Genomic DNA, 15,118 nt, shown 5'->3' on the forward strand with positions numbered 1-15,118 from the left:
GGACACCCCGTCATACGGACGATATTTTCGGTGACCAGTTTCTCCCCATGCAATTCTGCTCCGTTAATATGGAAAACCGCAGTCCGGACTATGAACGGGTATTTTGGAGAGGAAATGGGCACATACAGGCATTTCCGTCTCGTTAGTATAGACACGGGTGCAAAAGCCAAAATAAAAAAAATGTCTAGTGACACCCAGAAGCCCCAGCGCGTACCATAGAGTCGCGGTAGGTGGAAGCATACAAAGCCGAAGCATGCATTTATCTCGGAAAGCTCTACCTTCGAGTACCATCTAATTAGATCGAGAACATTCGTCAGCAGGAATTAACACTCTAGGGTTCTGACGACGGAGTGACAACCCGTTTCAATCAAAGAAGATTTCACGGTGCGTCAGACGCCGGAATGAGCACGTTCTGAGGCTCAGGACAAGATAACAGCACGATGAAAGTTCGTACCAAGTATACGATTCACATAAAAGGCAAGGCGATGCACTTCTCTGGTCAGTTTGGCGGATGCAATGGCTGGTGTTAAGCTTAAACGGACCGAGCTTTACCCTCAGATGAAAACGGAAGTATGCCAGGGCTTCTTCAAATGTGAGACACCTTCAGCATGTGTTCCTTAATCGTTGTGTTTAGGACATTGATTAGTTATTAGGGACAATCTACATTATCGACGATTTTTGAGGGGAGCGCAGGCGTACATATTAACAAGACATGACTGTATCAGCCTTTCAATGAACTTCTCTTTAAATGAAAGCACCGAGCAACGATGCATGCAAGTACGTGTGGCCGTTTCGCCCCCAGTGTGCCACCACAGTACTGTGCAATTATTTCAACAGTATGCGACGAACCTTGCACCACAATTGGTAGTGTTAAGCTGCATACCCCCATCATTGCCGACCCTGGCTTCGCTTTCGCTAACGTACTCGTTGCCTTTCCAGTGGCCGCGAGAGAATTATTCTCACAAGCTTACCCATGAGCGCCGGCACATCGTGAACGGGACCACAGAAGACAGTTTTGAAGGTATTTACAACCAGAATGCTCCCTTGTCAATCCTAGTGGCACTACGTTTGTTGCAGGACCTAACGTCGCTGTGCACGTAAACAACACCAGGTTGAAACACATTCTCTCTAGTTGGGTCTCAACCCTCATTTGCGTGCAAATCAGGAGTTTGTCATACTAATCAAACAATACCGCAGTAGTAATCCAGAAGGCCAAGACGTTGATTCGCAAAACACCTAACGTGGGACGGCTTGCAATGCCATATTAGGAAAAGACTACCAGATCACTGATGACGACATACCCGCGTCGTCGAAAAGGCAATGGGCCCCTCCTCTCGTTTTGGTGACAAACATGAGAGATAACGGTTCCATGAAGATTTTAGCGCGGTCAACAAAGTAAAAAGGATGTTTGCAAGCTGCCTCGAAAACGTCCTTTTGTCGGACTGTATCCTGCTCATTAGCTCGGGCAGTATTTCTTTTTTAATATATTAAAATGGTTCGCGGTGCATTGGGGCTATACATTTTTATGCAGTCTTCCTGGACCAAAATGTTTATGTGTGAGTGTATGCCTCAAACACTTTAGTATCCATATTGAGCCTCCGGGAGAATCAGGGAACGTATTCCATTACAGGGATTGCAATTAAATTTCCAAATTCATAACATTCGTTTGGTTACTCACTGTGGAAAGGCTCTCACTGCGTCCCAGCGGGAGAGTAAATGCCTCCCGCTAAAAGTACGTCTGATCATCATCATCCTAATCATCAACATTGTCAGCCTGTCTACGTCCGCTCCGGGCCGAAGGCCTCTCCCATGTAAGTCCAATTATCCCGGTCCTTTGCGAACTGCGGTAAATTTATCCCCGCAAACGTCTTGATCATATTAAACAATAGAACACTCTTGAACAATTTTTGTCTTGAACGATTGACCATATTCGTACGATCAATCATGTGACAGAGTAATGCGTGGACTACACCTAACCCCTATAGACTTCATAGATAATGAGAGAGCACTTGACTGAGTCGAAACCTCAGCAGTCATGCAGGAATGGCGGAATGAAGGGGTAGACGAACATTTCATAAGGATACTAGAGAATATCTACAAAGAACCCACAGCTAGTACAGTTCGTCATAAGGAGAGCAGTAATTTGCCTATGTGGAAGGGAGTCAGGCGAGAACACAGACTCTCCAATGGTATTCACAGCATGTTTAGAAGACACATTCATAACTGTAGATCGGGAACAGGTGGGTGGGACGGTTAATGGAGGATACGTTAATAACCTCAGATTTGATTATGACCTTGCTTTGCTAAGTAGCTCGGTGAACTAATTGAAAAGCATGATCACCGCACTGGACAAGCATAAGAGAATCGTGGTCCTGAAAATTACTCTGGAGAAAACTAAACTAATGCTCAATAGCCCCGTTAGAGCACAGCGGTTTGAGATGTTTGGCGATGCAGTGAAAGTGGTAAACGAATGTATCTCCTAGGCCAAGTGGTGACTCCAGATCCCTATCACGAGGCAGAGATAATCAGAAGGATAAGATTGGGGTGGAGTGCCTTGGGCAGCCATTCTCAGATAATGAGTAGTAGTCTACCATTGTCCCTGAAGAGGAAACTGTATAACAGCTGCATCTTATCGGTACTCACGTAGGGAGCAGAAACTTGGAGGCTCACTAAGAGGGTTGAACTTAAATTGAAGGTGACTCAGCAAGCAATGGAACGGAAGATGATAGGTGTAACGTTAAGGTACAAGAACACAGCTGAGTGGGTCGGGGAAAAGGCATGCTAACTTAGGACATATTAGTGGAAATTAAGAAGGTGAAATGGGCGTGGCCAGGTTTGCAAACTGCAAACTGCTCTCCAAAGCTAACCGAGTTTGCCAACTCGGTTAGCTTTGGAGAACCCAGGTGAAAGAAAACCATCACAGATGCGATGCATGACATATTCTATATCATTTTGCCGACCCGCATGAAGTATATTCGAGACATCACGAGGATCATGTACGGCGGCACGTTGGGTCTCCATACAACGAAGTGGCCGTTTTCGAATTTGGCTCTATAACGAGTGCGAAAATTCCCCCATACCCGCCTCGTGCGGCCAGAAAGTTCCAATTGTGGGCCGGATTCGTTCCACCAACATCCAAGCGCACACTGCGTGAAAGTATTACCGCAAGTAAGAAGTTCTTGGTCTGACGGGCATGAATTTCCATGGCATGTTCCGCTCGCTGTGAGGCATTAGGCTCGAGGTCTTGGTAGACAGAAGTTGGTAAACTGTAGGCAACGCCAAACGTTCCGGACGGGTTGAAATTTTTTATTGCAGAAGCTTCTGCTGGCTAGAGTCCATAGCCATCTCAGCTTGGGGGTAGTCACAGCCACGCACGCATTGCTGGTCCCAAGTGGTGTACAGTGGTCCAGGGCACACTCGGGCGATAGCTTCCAAGCAGCGACCCACAGCGGGAGGGGAAGCGCTTTCTTTCACCCACAGACGGCAACCTGAAAATTAATCCCGAATAAACCACTTTGTTTATCCCTACGTTTTCTGTGTTATCAAGGCGAACAACACATCGGTAGCGCTGTAGATGCCTGAAATGTATGGCATTAAAGGGTTAAATTTGTCAGCTATGCGGTATAGTGTGAAAAATTTTGTAATGGCTCCTCGGGAACCGAACGAGGAAATCGGGGCAGAAGATGAATGCAAAAACGGCATAAAAGATTGCGCAGGTTACACTAATTGAATAAGGTTTGAGAAACAGCAGAGCTGGTGGCGGTGCCTCTTCCTTCTTCGGCGACCCCACTGTTGCATCTCACATAAATACTGGACTTGCCTCTGAGCGTTCTTCACAACTGGCATGCCCGAATTGTTTCTCTTCCCGGGCGGGCCGTGTTAGCACTGACTAGAACCGACGGAAATCGACTTCGCGAACTCGAAGTCTGTTCGCCGACCTGTTCTCTGCTCCCCACTTCAGGCGCGAACGCCCCTCAGCTGCCGAGGAGAAGAGCACGCGAGGTACCACGCCACGAACGCTAGAAAAAGTGTTCTCGAAGGTCGAGCTGGCCGACGCCATGCGCTGCTCACGACGCGCACAATCACGAGCGCTCGGTGTTTATTCTTCGTATTTTTGTGCAAAATGCTCACGTGGCACACGCCCACGCGCAAGCCTGGACGACGCCGTGGGCCCTTATTGAGCCGCAGGCTCACGAGCGCTCGGTATTTTTTTTTGTATTTTCCTGTGACCCCGCGACCCCAAGCACAGGATTAAACAGCTCTGCGGCTAAAATGACTCCCTAGCTCACACTATGCCTTCGCGGTTTCCCTGTGTATTAAACATGGTACACAATAGTGTCAGGCGATTTTCGTTGGGTTAGGAAGAACATATTGCACGGTGATGTTCGTGCTCTGAATGTTAAAATGTCTAGTTAGCGCGAAAGTCTCTTGACTGCCCACGTCCCTTTGCTTATATCGGCGTTGTTTAAAGCAAAAGTAGTATGACATAGCTATATTCGTTACTCTCTGGTAAGTTTTGTTGTTTCAGCCTTCTACAGGCGTCTGCTAATAATCTGAATATTGGTCTCTATAGGACGCGCAGTTGTGTTTCCAGCCTTTTTTCTAATTGACGGGACGGATGATCACAGAAATCTCGCTACCACTGAATTTGGTTCCGGAAAGAAATGTTTTTACACATTGAAAAGCTCTGTACAACAAAGTGCATAGAAATAAATGACGTTCGTTAGCGAACATGTTTGAAGAAGATAGGTATTCTTGTTCAAAAACAACCAAATTTAAATGAGGCTTTCAAACCACACAATGCCGGTACGCAATAGCATTGCTCGAGGAACTATTCCAAACCTGGTTACCTTATTATTGGTAAATTTTTTCTGAATTCAATTTTCATAAGAAATATAAACCGTCGTTGATTGCAATAGAATTAGATTTCCTGCTTACCATAGGCGGAATTACCAAAGTCGGCGACGAAGCAGTTATTGTAGTCGGCAAAGGGAATTCTTACAATCTGCACAGATGATGGGTCTGAAAAAAAATATAAAACGGGTAAATCTCATCAGTAAACATGCATTCGATTCATTCAGAACACAAATACATGTGCAATTAAGACTGGCCTAACACAGCGTTAAGGGTAGATGTTGAATGACCGAATTATATCCAAAAACGAAATATTGTGCATTACATATTGATTAATAATACGAAGCGCACGTACATTGTCTATTGGGGATTTACAAGAAATGTATCTTAAAACATATTGGAGGAAAAAAACCAAACAAACCTCCCAATCTTGTCGGAACCTAGGAAAACGTAATATATTTCGGTGCAAATATTTCACTGTAAACAGATCGCCGTTCAGATGATTGTTTCCTAACGGTTTAACCAGTCTTGCAGTTCACAAAACGCGAAGGCCCTGCAGAACTGCTCTTCGTCAAACAAATTTGTTAGAAAAACAATCCAACACATTTACAAATCTGCATCTGTCATAAGAGAAAAATTTGAATATTCGAAGAACAAATGACACTAAATCGCACGAATGAAAGTAGAGAATAAGAAAAGTGCTTTTGAAATAAAGTATTTGTTTCGACACTAGCCCACACCGTAATTCACCTGGCTATTAACGCCACAGAAAGCTATTGCAGGTAACGTTCGAGAGAGGAAAGAACGTTCTAAACAAACTAATATTTTATACTACATATTGCTAATATTCCAGCTTAGAAAAGTTGCGACACCTAGAAGTAGACTCCTAAGGGACCACCAGCAAAGCCTGTCTGCGGCAGTGCGCAGCCATATTTGAGTGAATTGCCGCAATAGCTGCTGCACCCATATCTTTAGAGGTATGCGGTCTTGGCACGCACCACGAGATCTTGAAGGCTGATGAAATTTATATACTTGGTACTGCTTTACCCGGCCCTCAATCACTCTTTTAAAAAACTAACTACCTCTCCTGCAGCCGAACACACCCGACTAGCTTTCTTGTGGCGTTTTGGAGATGTGTTGTTTGGGCATTTACCACTAATACATTTATGTTGGCCGTTTCCTTCAGCGTAAAAAATTAAAAACATGTCTTCATTTGACATCCTCCCAGTTCTGCAATAGTTTTTAGCTTGAACAACGACACTTACATAAGCTGTGGTTAGCAATATTTGTAATCACCCGTCGCAAAGGTTTGCTTTTTTTGGTGAATGTGTGCCATCAAAGGCAGTGCGCTCCTGTTAATAATTTGTGAATCAACGCTGCGCCCGTTCGTCGCCTCTTTCTTGTGTGTCAAGGGTTTTGGCCTGCTTATTCTTTTAATATACTGCATCAAACATAACCATTGATGTGATGTTTTACAAAATAAAATTTTCTTCAAATGTTTTTTTCTTTCTGATTGTTTTTCAGCCTCTAAGTGGCGGACTTCTATTGGCTTGCTCTCAGACGTGTTTTCGCCAGTCGTATGCTAGAGTTCAGCGTAGGTTTTCAAACAATTACTCTGTTTAGTAACTCCTTCTGCAGCGAATGTGGGAATACTCGGATGTACTTGTTTGACTTCTGCGTACTGAAAGTAATTATTCTAACTTTTAAAATTATTTGCATTTTGAGGGTTTACTCCAGCTGAATTTTTCTGCCATAGTTTTGTTCAAAACCGGCTTCGTTAATTACGGACTCCGAACTTCCTACTTTACTTGGAAAAAAAGAAAACCACATTATATATGTCCTCGACACGTACATATTAATGAATAATTTAAAGAATTCATTTTCAAATAGGCCTGAGGTCCTCCAGTGCTTTCGGGGGGGGGGGGGGGGAGGAAGAGAGGGGAAAGTATCAATTAGGTTCTGACAAAAAAGAAAAGCAATATTCCAATCTTCATTCATCGTATACTAAAATGGGGTGGTTCTAGTTGCGAATGACACAAATATCAATAGTCATTCCCTGGCGTAAATAAGAGAGACGCGATGAACCTTATTTCAATCATATACATGATATTTTTATACACGAGACTTTAGGGTAAATATAAACCAACGTGCAGCAAAGAACTGTTTATTATAAATTTCAAACAGCTCCCAAGAAAGAAATGAACCTGTACTAACAAGCCTTCCATAAACTTCACCATCATTAGAAACAATTTGGCGATTGCATCAAATTTGTACGAAAAACATGCCTATGCCCTCCGTTAAACTATGCGAACTGACAACATTCCTTGTTGTCGTAAGACGTAGGCTACAATTGTTAAACTGAACCTGTTTTTATAGAGTTTTTACCGTGCCTTGGTTATTGACTGTAATATTATTCTTCTAGTCGTTTCCGTTTCGTGCTGTTCACTCGGTTTAGTTGTATATTAAACACTTCGGTACCTCTCATATTTTCCGTCGCAGGAAAATTGTCGGGAGATTTAAATAAAAATTGGAAGACAACGCAAACGACCTTCTTTATAAAATATACGTGCTGCCATTTAGGGTCGATGTGTAAAGGCCTACGTTGTGATGACATCTTGCAATTTCCAGACAGCGTACTGAAATTGTGATTCTGGTAACAGGGGGAAGTCAGGAAGGTTCAACATTGCACCGAACTGAGCGTATCACTTACTCATTTCCGATCGAAGGAAGAAGGCATCCGAGCGCCCAAAAAACGTTCCCGTGGATCTGACGCTGAATCTTTGCCGGAATAAAAAAAATAGAGAAACAGCACTGTTAGTCAAAAAGGCAGCTAGCATATTAAACCTTCCGGCTTTCGGGTGGTTCTAGAGAATAAATAAGATCTCATTATGCGTTAACCTAAGCCTTCTCGCATAACCAAATGCAATATTTTGGAGTTTGATTGTTATCATCTCACGTCTTACCACATTTTCAAAGCATTGCTTTCCCATTCACACAAAAGCATTTCAGAAGGTTAAAGTAAAGATCAAAAACTTGTGACCGCGGCTCAATAGTAGGCCACGTATCAACCTGGTGACGCAGTATTTTCCTCAAACGCCAATAATTGTGATCGCAAAGGATTTGACTGAATGTTAAAAAGTTTGGCAACTCCTCTTTATCTGGTATGGAAAACTGTGTACTGAAGTACAACGGGGGGCTGTCGAGGAGGCCTAATAAAAAGAGCAGTTACAGTTATGTAGTCATAAGCTAGGCCATGCAACGAAGCGGACGCACAGCGTCTATTAGAGATTTAGGAGATATTTGGTACGGTATTTTTTTCAAAAGGTCACAACGTAGCTAGGGCCATGGTATACGACCAGAGTACGATGTCGAAACTTCCATATTTAAGACTGGTAAAAAGGAGAATTGAGATCGCTACATTGCGAAATATAAGGAAAAGGACTACCTTGAAAATCTGTAATTATGTGAATTGTGCAGATGACATGGACATGTGTGTATACTTGGAGAATGAAAAAAAACTAGCCAAATACGATTTCAGTTTCAAGAGCGCAGCTATAATTTTTAAATCGCCACGTCTCACGACCGTGGTGAAGTTAACGCCATGCCCATGGGCAAGCACCTCAAAGCTGCAAGGGTTGCAGCACATGCCCAAGTTGCGAATAACCAGCTGGACAGCTCAAATAATGACGATGAAGCTATGCAGGAAAAAAGCCGGGACGAAAAACATTGCAAAGAAGTGGGCAGATTGGTTCAAGTTGAACATAGCTGCCTGTGTGTTGGCAGAGCTTCTCCATAGTAAATATACGCAAAGTGAAGCTGCAGTGTTACTGCCTTTGCAATATACAAAACGGGAAAAAAAAACAGAACCTCTGACAATAGAATTCGGTAGGACTGGCCCATTATTTTATATAGCCGAATACTCGTTCCCTTGCATTACCCTCAAAGTTCCCTTGACTATTGGTACAAAGCAGAATAAATTTCCTGCAACAATAGCAATGAGGGAACATGAGTCTCGTATTTGGCTGATTGAAGATTATGGTTCTGCAAAGGAAAGCTTGGCTTGAGAGAAATATTTTTGCGTGGTGCTTCTGCAATGGAAATGTGAGAGTAAATATTGCATTTATGTTAATATTTCCATTAATTCATGTTCTGTTACAGACGTCAAATTTGATATCGGGTACACGAATGTCCAGATAAATGTCTGCCGGAGATTCGAGCACATAATAAAATTAAGGTTTGATGGATCTCCTGAAGCACCACTTGTGGCGGGCGCAACTGAGAATTAGTACAGTCAGGCGAACTTCTCCAAAAGAAAACAGGTATTGTATAGTAGGACCCACCGTGCAGTGTATTAGAAGATATCGAAAAACCTTACGCCATGCATTCTCTTACCATTCGTTTCGGTGGACCTTCAACACCCAGATATAAATTTTAATCTTGGAAAAACAATGTTACCTCATCGCCCATCTCAGTTATTTTGCTGAAGGATATGTGTTTTTTGCAGCAAGCTGAAGAGCGTACCTCAACTTCATGGGATAGGTGAAGGCAGTGGGATACGGTAAAGCTGTATTTTGCTTAAGTTGGGCAGTGACGTGCATAAGTATTCTGTACAGTGATGTTTTACCTCTCTGACCGGCACAGAAAATTCACGCGTCCCCGGCCAACACGACGTGTCAGCAGTTCGGAAGGCCGAAGATATTCTGCGTTGTTGGAAGTCGTGGCTAGAAGAAAGCCCCTCCTAAAATGTTGAAGAACCTGCGTGAAAAGAGATGTATAGTTAAAAAAAGGTTCATAAAACATTTCACATCATGATCGTTAGGCGCGCCATGCTGATGGATCGAGCCGTTTTGGTGTTTGCAAGCCTGTGTTTCAGCATTAGTTTCCAAGCGCCTGACACCAGCGTTGTCTCAGTGTGGTTGGGGCTTCAGAAATTTTTGGTATATTATTTTACCTAATTGTGCTTTTTGCGCGGGTTTCTCAGTCGAAGCTCCCACTACGGCCGAAGAAACACCCAAACGCAACACCGCTATTTATTTAGGCAGCTTGGGAACCTTTACCTGATGGCAAAATGTTGCACGTACATACAGGTTTTGCTTGTGGTCGTCTTTAAAATTCAAAGCCGTTCCACTCAATATGAAAGCGGTCGGAAGCGAAGAGCGGTGACTCCCCATTGTGGGCTTTAGCGCCATACCGCTCACTGCTACCCCCAACGCATTTCAAATTTCCAGCCTTCGCAGTGCTCCCTTGCTCTCTCCCTGAAACTGCGCCAGCAGGTGTTATGTTCTTTTTGCGCTTGCTTTTCCTCCCACACGTGCCGGCGTTGTACTGCCACTATTTTTCGCTTACTAAAGAAAAACCTACACAACGAGCGTCCCTACTATATTTCAGTTGGTAGACCTGCAGTTCTCCTTGTGTTTTTTTCTTTTGTATTCGTTTAGTACTCGCTGCTCCTATCCAAGTACTGAGTGGAAACATTATTGTAAAATAAAGCTTCTTCCGCAAAAAACACGGCGTTAAACAGGGTTTTATGTCGTGGAAGTAGATATTTCCGGCTGTACTATATAAAAACGCTTGTTTTCTTTTGTTGAATGTTAAGGGACTGACCCCGTCTTAGATTCTTGACAAAATTAACGTGACTAATTTTCCTACGTATCGGTTCAAGAAAAAGTGATATTCCCGAGCAACTCTAACATCTGCGTTACATTTGCTTTGTGCATCGGCATTGTTCTGCTTTCATTTGTTGTACGTTTTCTTTCTAACCAATTAAATGACACTAAAAGTGTTAACTTACTCTTAGCGGGTTTAATTGTAAAATATGTATATTGAGCTTGTGGTACCAACTGTGCGCGCGCAATAATATTGTTGTGAGGTAAGTTTGCGCATATTTTTGAATGTTGTGTTTCTAAAACTAGTTTTATTGTTATACCAATTTAACCGAAACGAAATATGTCGAGTGATAGATGCTAATGCTACAATTTTAAATTTTGCAAGAGGGTTTTAACATATACACGCGAGGAACACATATTTCAGTCATTTATGATGTCAGTAAATACGTCGGGTACAGTATATTACATAAATACAAAACATACCTAACCATTCACCACTGCGATATTATGAAATACGCCGGAAATTTTTAATCAAAGCCGCAGTTGCAAACTAGTGCACCACGACAGGCTTTGTTCCCTTGTAATTTGAGCCATCTTTGAGGGAAAGACGGAAAAATAATGATTGTAGTATCAGAACAACCCGCTCAAACGCGGGAGGATGTTTCTGCAAAAACAATTGTCAATTTAGACGATCGCGCTTGTGACAATGTGCGCACATACCCGACATTGCAAACGTAACCATTAAATACGCCACGTTGTCAAAATTATTCCGCAGTGCTTTACTACTACGTTCGTGATGCTCCAGGTGTAGCTTAGTTGGCTTGATCCCCCAAATTCCAAATTAATTAAATTTTGCAACTGTGTTTTTATCCAAGTACCGGCCCCTATAGAAACTGCATTTGACACCAATTGCTAATGAAGCTGTTATAATCACGAGCGTTCTCTTGAACGCATTATTAGGGCTTACCGTAGCGGCGGAACATTTTCTGCCGGTGAAATCGGTACAAACTTGGGCGCTAGCGGAAACCGCCAGGATCAAACAAGCCACAGATGATAACCCGGAGGAGAACATCGTTTGTCCGCGCTTGAGTAGAACGTTTAGCCGGCGGCTAACAGATTCTAATCATCGACAGGAACCGTTCGGTTTAGATATTATAGCTGCGGTTTTTCCTAGTCTTTAGTTTTTTGAAGACGCGAAAAACTAGGGCTTGCTGCCACGAAGTCCAAGACACGTCCTACCGGTTCTTGTACGCATCTATATATTTCAGTACTTTGATGCAAGCAACCATTGTCCTGAGATCCAAATCATCTCTTGTATTGTCTGCGAGTCTGTTCATGCCTTTTCGGTACCGTCAATCAAGAAAACTAGAATTTCTCCAAGTAAAGAAAAGTACATGCGCAATAAAAAAATTTTCCGCTGTTAGCTGAGTGTTCATGGACTGTAGCGTTGCGTTATTTGTACACAATAAGTGAACACATATGCAGAATACAACTGGGATGTAAACACATCCTGTTGTCTCGTCTTTGCGTTCAACCCTCACTTTTTTTGAAAGAACATGCCGCTCCATCAAGATATATGTGAAGCCCTATTTTATGAAGTCTGGAGAATACCAAAACAAAGGCAGAGCTAGAACATTCCCCAAATATAGAAAAGAGGGACCATTTCGAAAACACGGGAAATAATTTCTGAAAATAACACCGCTCCTTTCTGCACTGCTCGGAACTAGGGGTTACAATGTCCGATTTTTCTATCTTCTTACCACGCCGCACTTGTTGCAGGTGTTACGTACTTTGTTCACTCAATTAGTCTTCCGCAGCCGGAAATCGTTGGAGTGCTCTCGGTATCAGTCCTACTTAACGGTTTTTCGGAATACGTTATTTCGTGTTACTTTATCTCATAATTCAACAAAACCTTTATCACATTTATTTAAACAAACAATGTTTTGTTATTAACATTTAAAAGTACAATAATGTCGGCTTGTAACAAAACGGAAATTTGAATTTTTAATTAAAATTTGTGACATTAGTTTTCCTATCCTTGGGTTCAAAGTACAAAACGTGTGGTTTCACGTTATACTCTACAAAGAGGTCAGAGTATCTGCTAGAAATAATCTGGAACTACGCCCTTACGCAGATTGTAAAAGCGAAGCATGGGCTTTAGACCTTAAAAAGGTAAAACGTTTTTTCTCTTTCTTGGAAGTCATGATATTCTGGTTTGCCTAATAAAGCTTCGAAGCTTTATACGTACCTTCACAGGTAGCTACCCATCCTACTTACGTTGAATCAACATATAGTCAACTCACCTTAATATGAAGTCGACGGGGGTCGCAAGACAGTACTAGTCAACCCAACCTCAAATGAAACTAAAATCGCTTGAGCAGCGCTTTTATTTGTCCGCAACACGTTTCCCTTCGTGATTTCGTCGAGAATCTAGACTTTCATCGCCAAGGCAAGCGTACGACACCAGTTGCCATAATATTTCGGGCCAATTCCTAAAATTACTGCTTGAAACGTCCACTATACTAACTGCTCAGCCGTCGCTGTGCTGAGCAAGGAACGTTTAGTACCTTATAAGAGAGATTCGTACGATTGGGCGAGTCTCAACTGGCCGGCCGCTTTATAAACTGTGGCATCCTCAGTGGCGATGGCAACATCAGTATAGAACACTGTGATGTTTTTGCGTTTGAAACTTTAGCATGATATTGATGACTGGCTGACAACTCCGCTCTTTTTCTTTAAAATAACTTCCAATTAACGAATATATTAGGTTTTAGATCTAAATTATCGAGCAATCTTTTGATTTAGATTGCATGTAAAAAAAGTTGAAAAGACATCTACGTTTGGATCCTGAGATGTAAGGTGCGATAGCGATACTTCGATTCCCATGGCGCCTTTTTGTACGCCGTTGCTGCATTTTGATCTATGATTCAGGAGCACTAAACGTCACCGAAAAGAGGAAAACCAACAACGAGGCTTTTTGACCGCCGTTTCACAGTAGAGACATAGACTCTCTGCGCTTCCATTGCTTACGGATGCGAAGTGTTGATCAGTTCGAGCGAGGAGGCGTCAGTGTCAGTGCATCAAAATGTTTATTGTGTGATGTCTAGGCCCGCCTGAACAATTTTGCATTTTTCAGGGAGAGAGAGAGAGGGAGGGAGAGGGAAAATCTGCATTCGCGAAGAAATAGTTCTGGTTTCTTAAGATCGAGTAAAGAGATGGCAGGAAGCTCAGAGGTGGAACCTGAGCCTACGGCAACACTGACGCACCCGCTCCTGCACCACTGATTCACCAGCTCCTTCCCTTTCCCTCCCAATCAACTGGCGCTGATAGTGACGTAACGAGCTCGTCAGAGCTACCTGCCATGTCTCCAGCCAGTGGAATATGGTTTGTTTGTGTTGTTATCCCTTGACCATACCCTTGAACATGGCTAGGTTGCGTGCAAGAAGGTGGATCTTTCCCCGATTTTAGCAGAGATTTAAGTTAATGTCTTGTGTCTGCTATTAAGTTATTGCCTGATAGATTTTCTGATACTTCTGGTGGTTTTTCTTCCACAGAGTTTGTGATTCTTCGGCATTGGGACCTGGTTGTAGCCAGGGTAACAATCGTGCTCTTAGGCATTAAATAGGGATTTGTTTTTGACGCTTTCGTCGGAGGGCAGTGTGGTAGTCCTGGTCACAACGAACATGGTATGTGTCTTCGTGTGCCTCTTGATTAGTGCGTCGTTCCCTTCCTGTCCATTAGTTCCAGTTGAACAGGTAACATTGTTTTTCATTGCTGATGGGAATATGTTAGCGAAACGCTTAGGTATTCTGCCTGTAGAAATCAATATAATATCCTTTCAGGGACTTTAACGAGCTTACGTTTCTATTTGATACTACCGCTATTTTGATTGCCAAGAGGATATCTCCAACTTCCGCGTTTTTATTCCTGAGTGTTGGAGTGTCATGCAGTCACAATGATTCTCGGAGTTGTCAACTACAACAATTATGGTCTCCTGCTTTCGTAGATCTCAAAGTCAGTGTATACTCTGATCTCACAATATTGGAACTTTTTACGAATGAAATTGATCATGCCATATCGCTTCTTCTTGTGTAGAATTGGATTCATATTTTTGGTAAAGGAGTGATTTTATGCGGGGTATTTGAATCGGTGCCATGTTATATGGCGTGCAGTACTTTCTTTTCAAATGGGTCGTGCCTGTCTTCTATACAATGGACCGGCCTGATTTTGTTTTTCCATCAGCTTTCTTGGTGCTAAAAGAGTGGTTTCTCCGATTTCTTGAAATGCGTTAGGAAGACACAAGTTGAGCACCTATTTACCGTCATTATCACCAACAAGCTATTTAGGAGGACTCCAGGTTTTGTTTTTCCATCCCCTATCTCAGTGATAATACAGTGGCTTTTTTTATTTTTTTGAAATGCGTTAGAACGACAAACATGCGGAGATACTCACCGTAATTATAACCCACATCCGATTTAGGACAACTGCAGTGTGAAGGACGCTTGATATTCACCCGCCCTTGTCCTGCGCTTCCCGAGTCTATTGTTTGCTCCGAATATTGTAGTTTTATCCATCCGTCGAGTGCATGGCCGTTCCTTTCTTGTGGACCCGTCAATGCATGTCCATTTTATTACCCTGCTGGTTCACCTTTTGTAAGT

The 15,118-nt window shown here is 42.8% G+C and overlaps 1 protein-coding gene across 1 annotated transcript; it reads right to left on the reverse strand.

Moving 5' to 3' along the window:
• Positions 1-3,291: 3,291 nt before the first annotated feature.
• LOC144146875 (uncharacterized) lies at positions 3,292-11,714 on the reverse strand. Its single transcript, XM_077678835.1, has 5 exons — positions 11,428-11,714; positions 9,479-9,609; positions 7,565-7,632; positions 4,939-5,022; positions 3,292-3,488 (listed from the first exon to the last, which is right to left on the reverse strand). The coding sequence occupies exons 1-5, from the start codon at positions 11,530-11,532 to the stop codon at positions 3,307-3,309; spliced, it is 570 nt and encodes a 189-aa protein (XP_077534961.1). The 5' UTR covers positions 11,533-11,714; the 3' UTR covers positions 3,292-3,306.
• Between the last annotated feature and the right edge of the window lie 3,404 nt (positions 11,715-15,118).

This window comes from Haemaphysalis longicornis, unplaced genomic scaffold (assembly GCF_048455015.1).
Source record: "Haemaphysalis longicornis isolate Haplotype H1 unplaced genomic scaffold, Haemaphysalis longicornis Haplotype H1 scaffold_7, whole genome shotgun sequence".
In the NCBI taxonomy this organism is placed as follows: Eukaryota; Metazoa; Arthropoda; class Arachnida; order Ixodida; family Ixodidae; genus Haemaphysalis; species Haemaphysalis longicornis.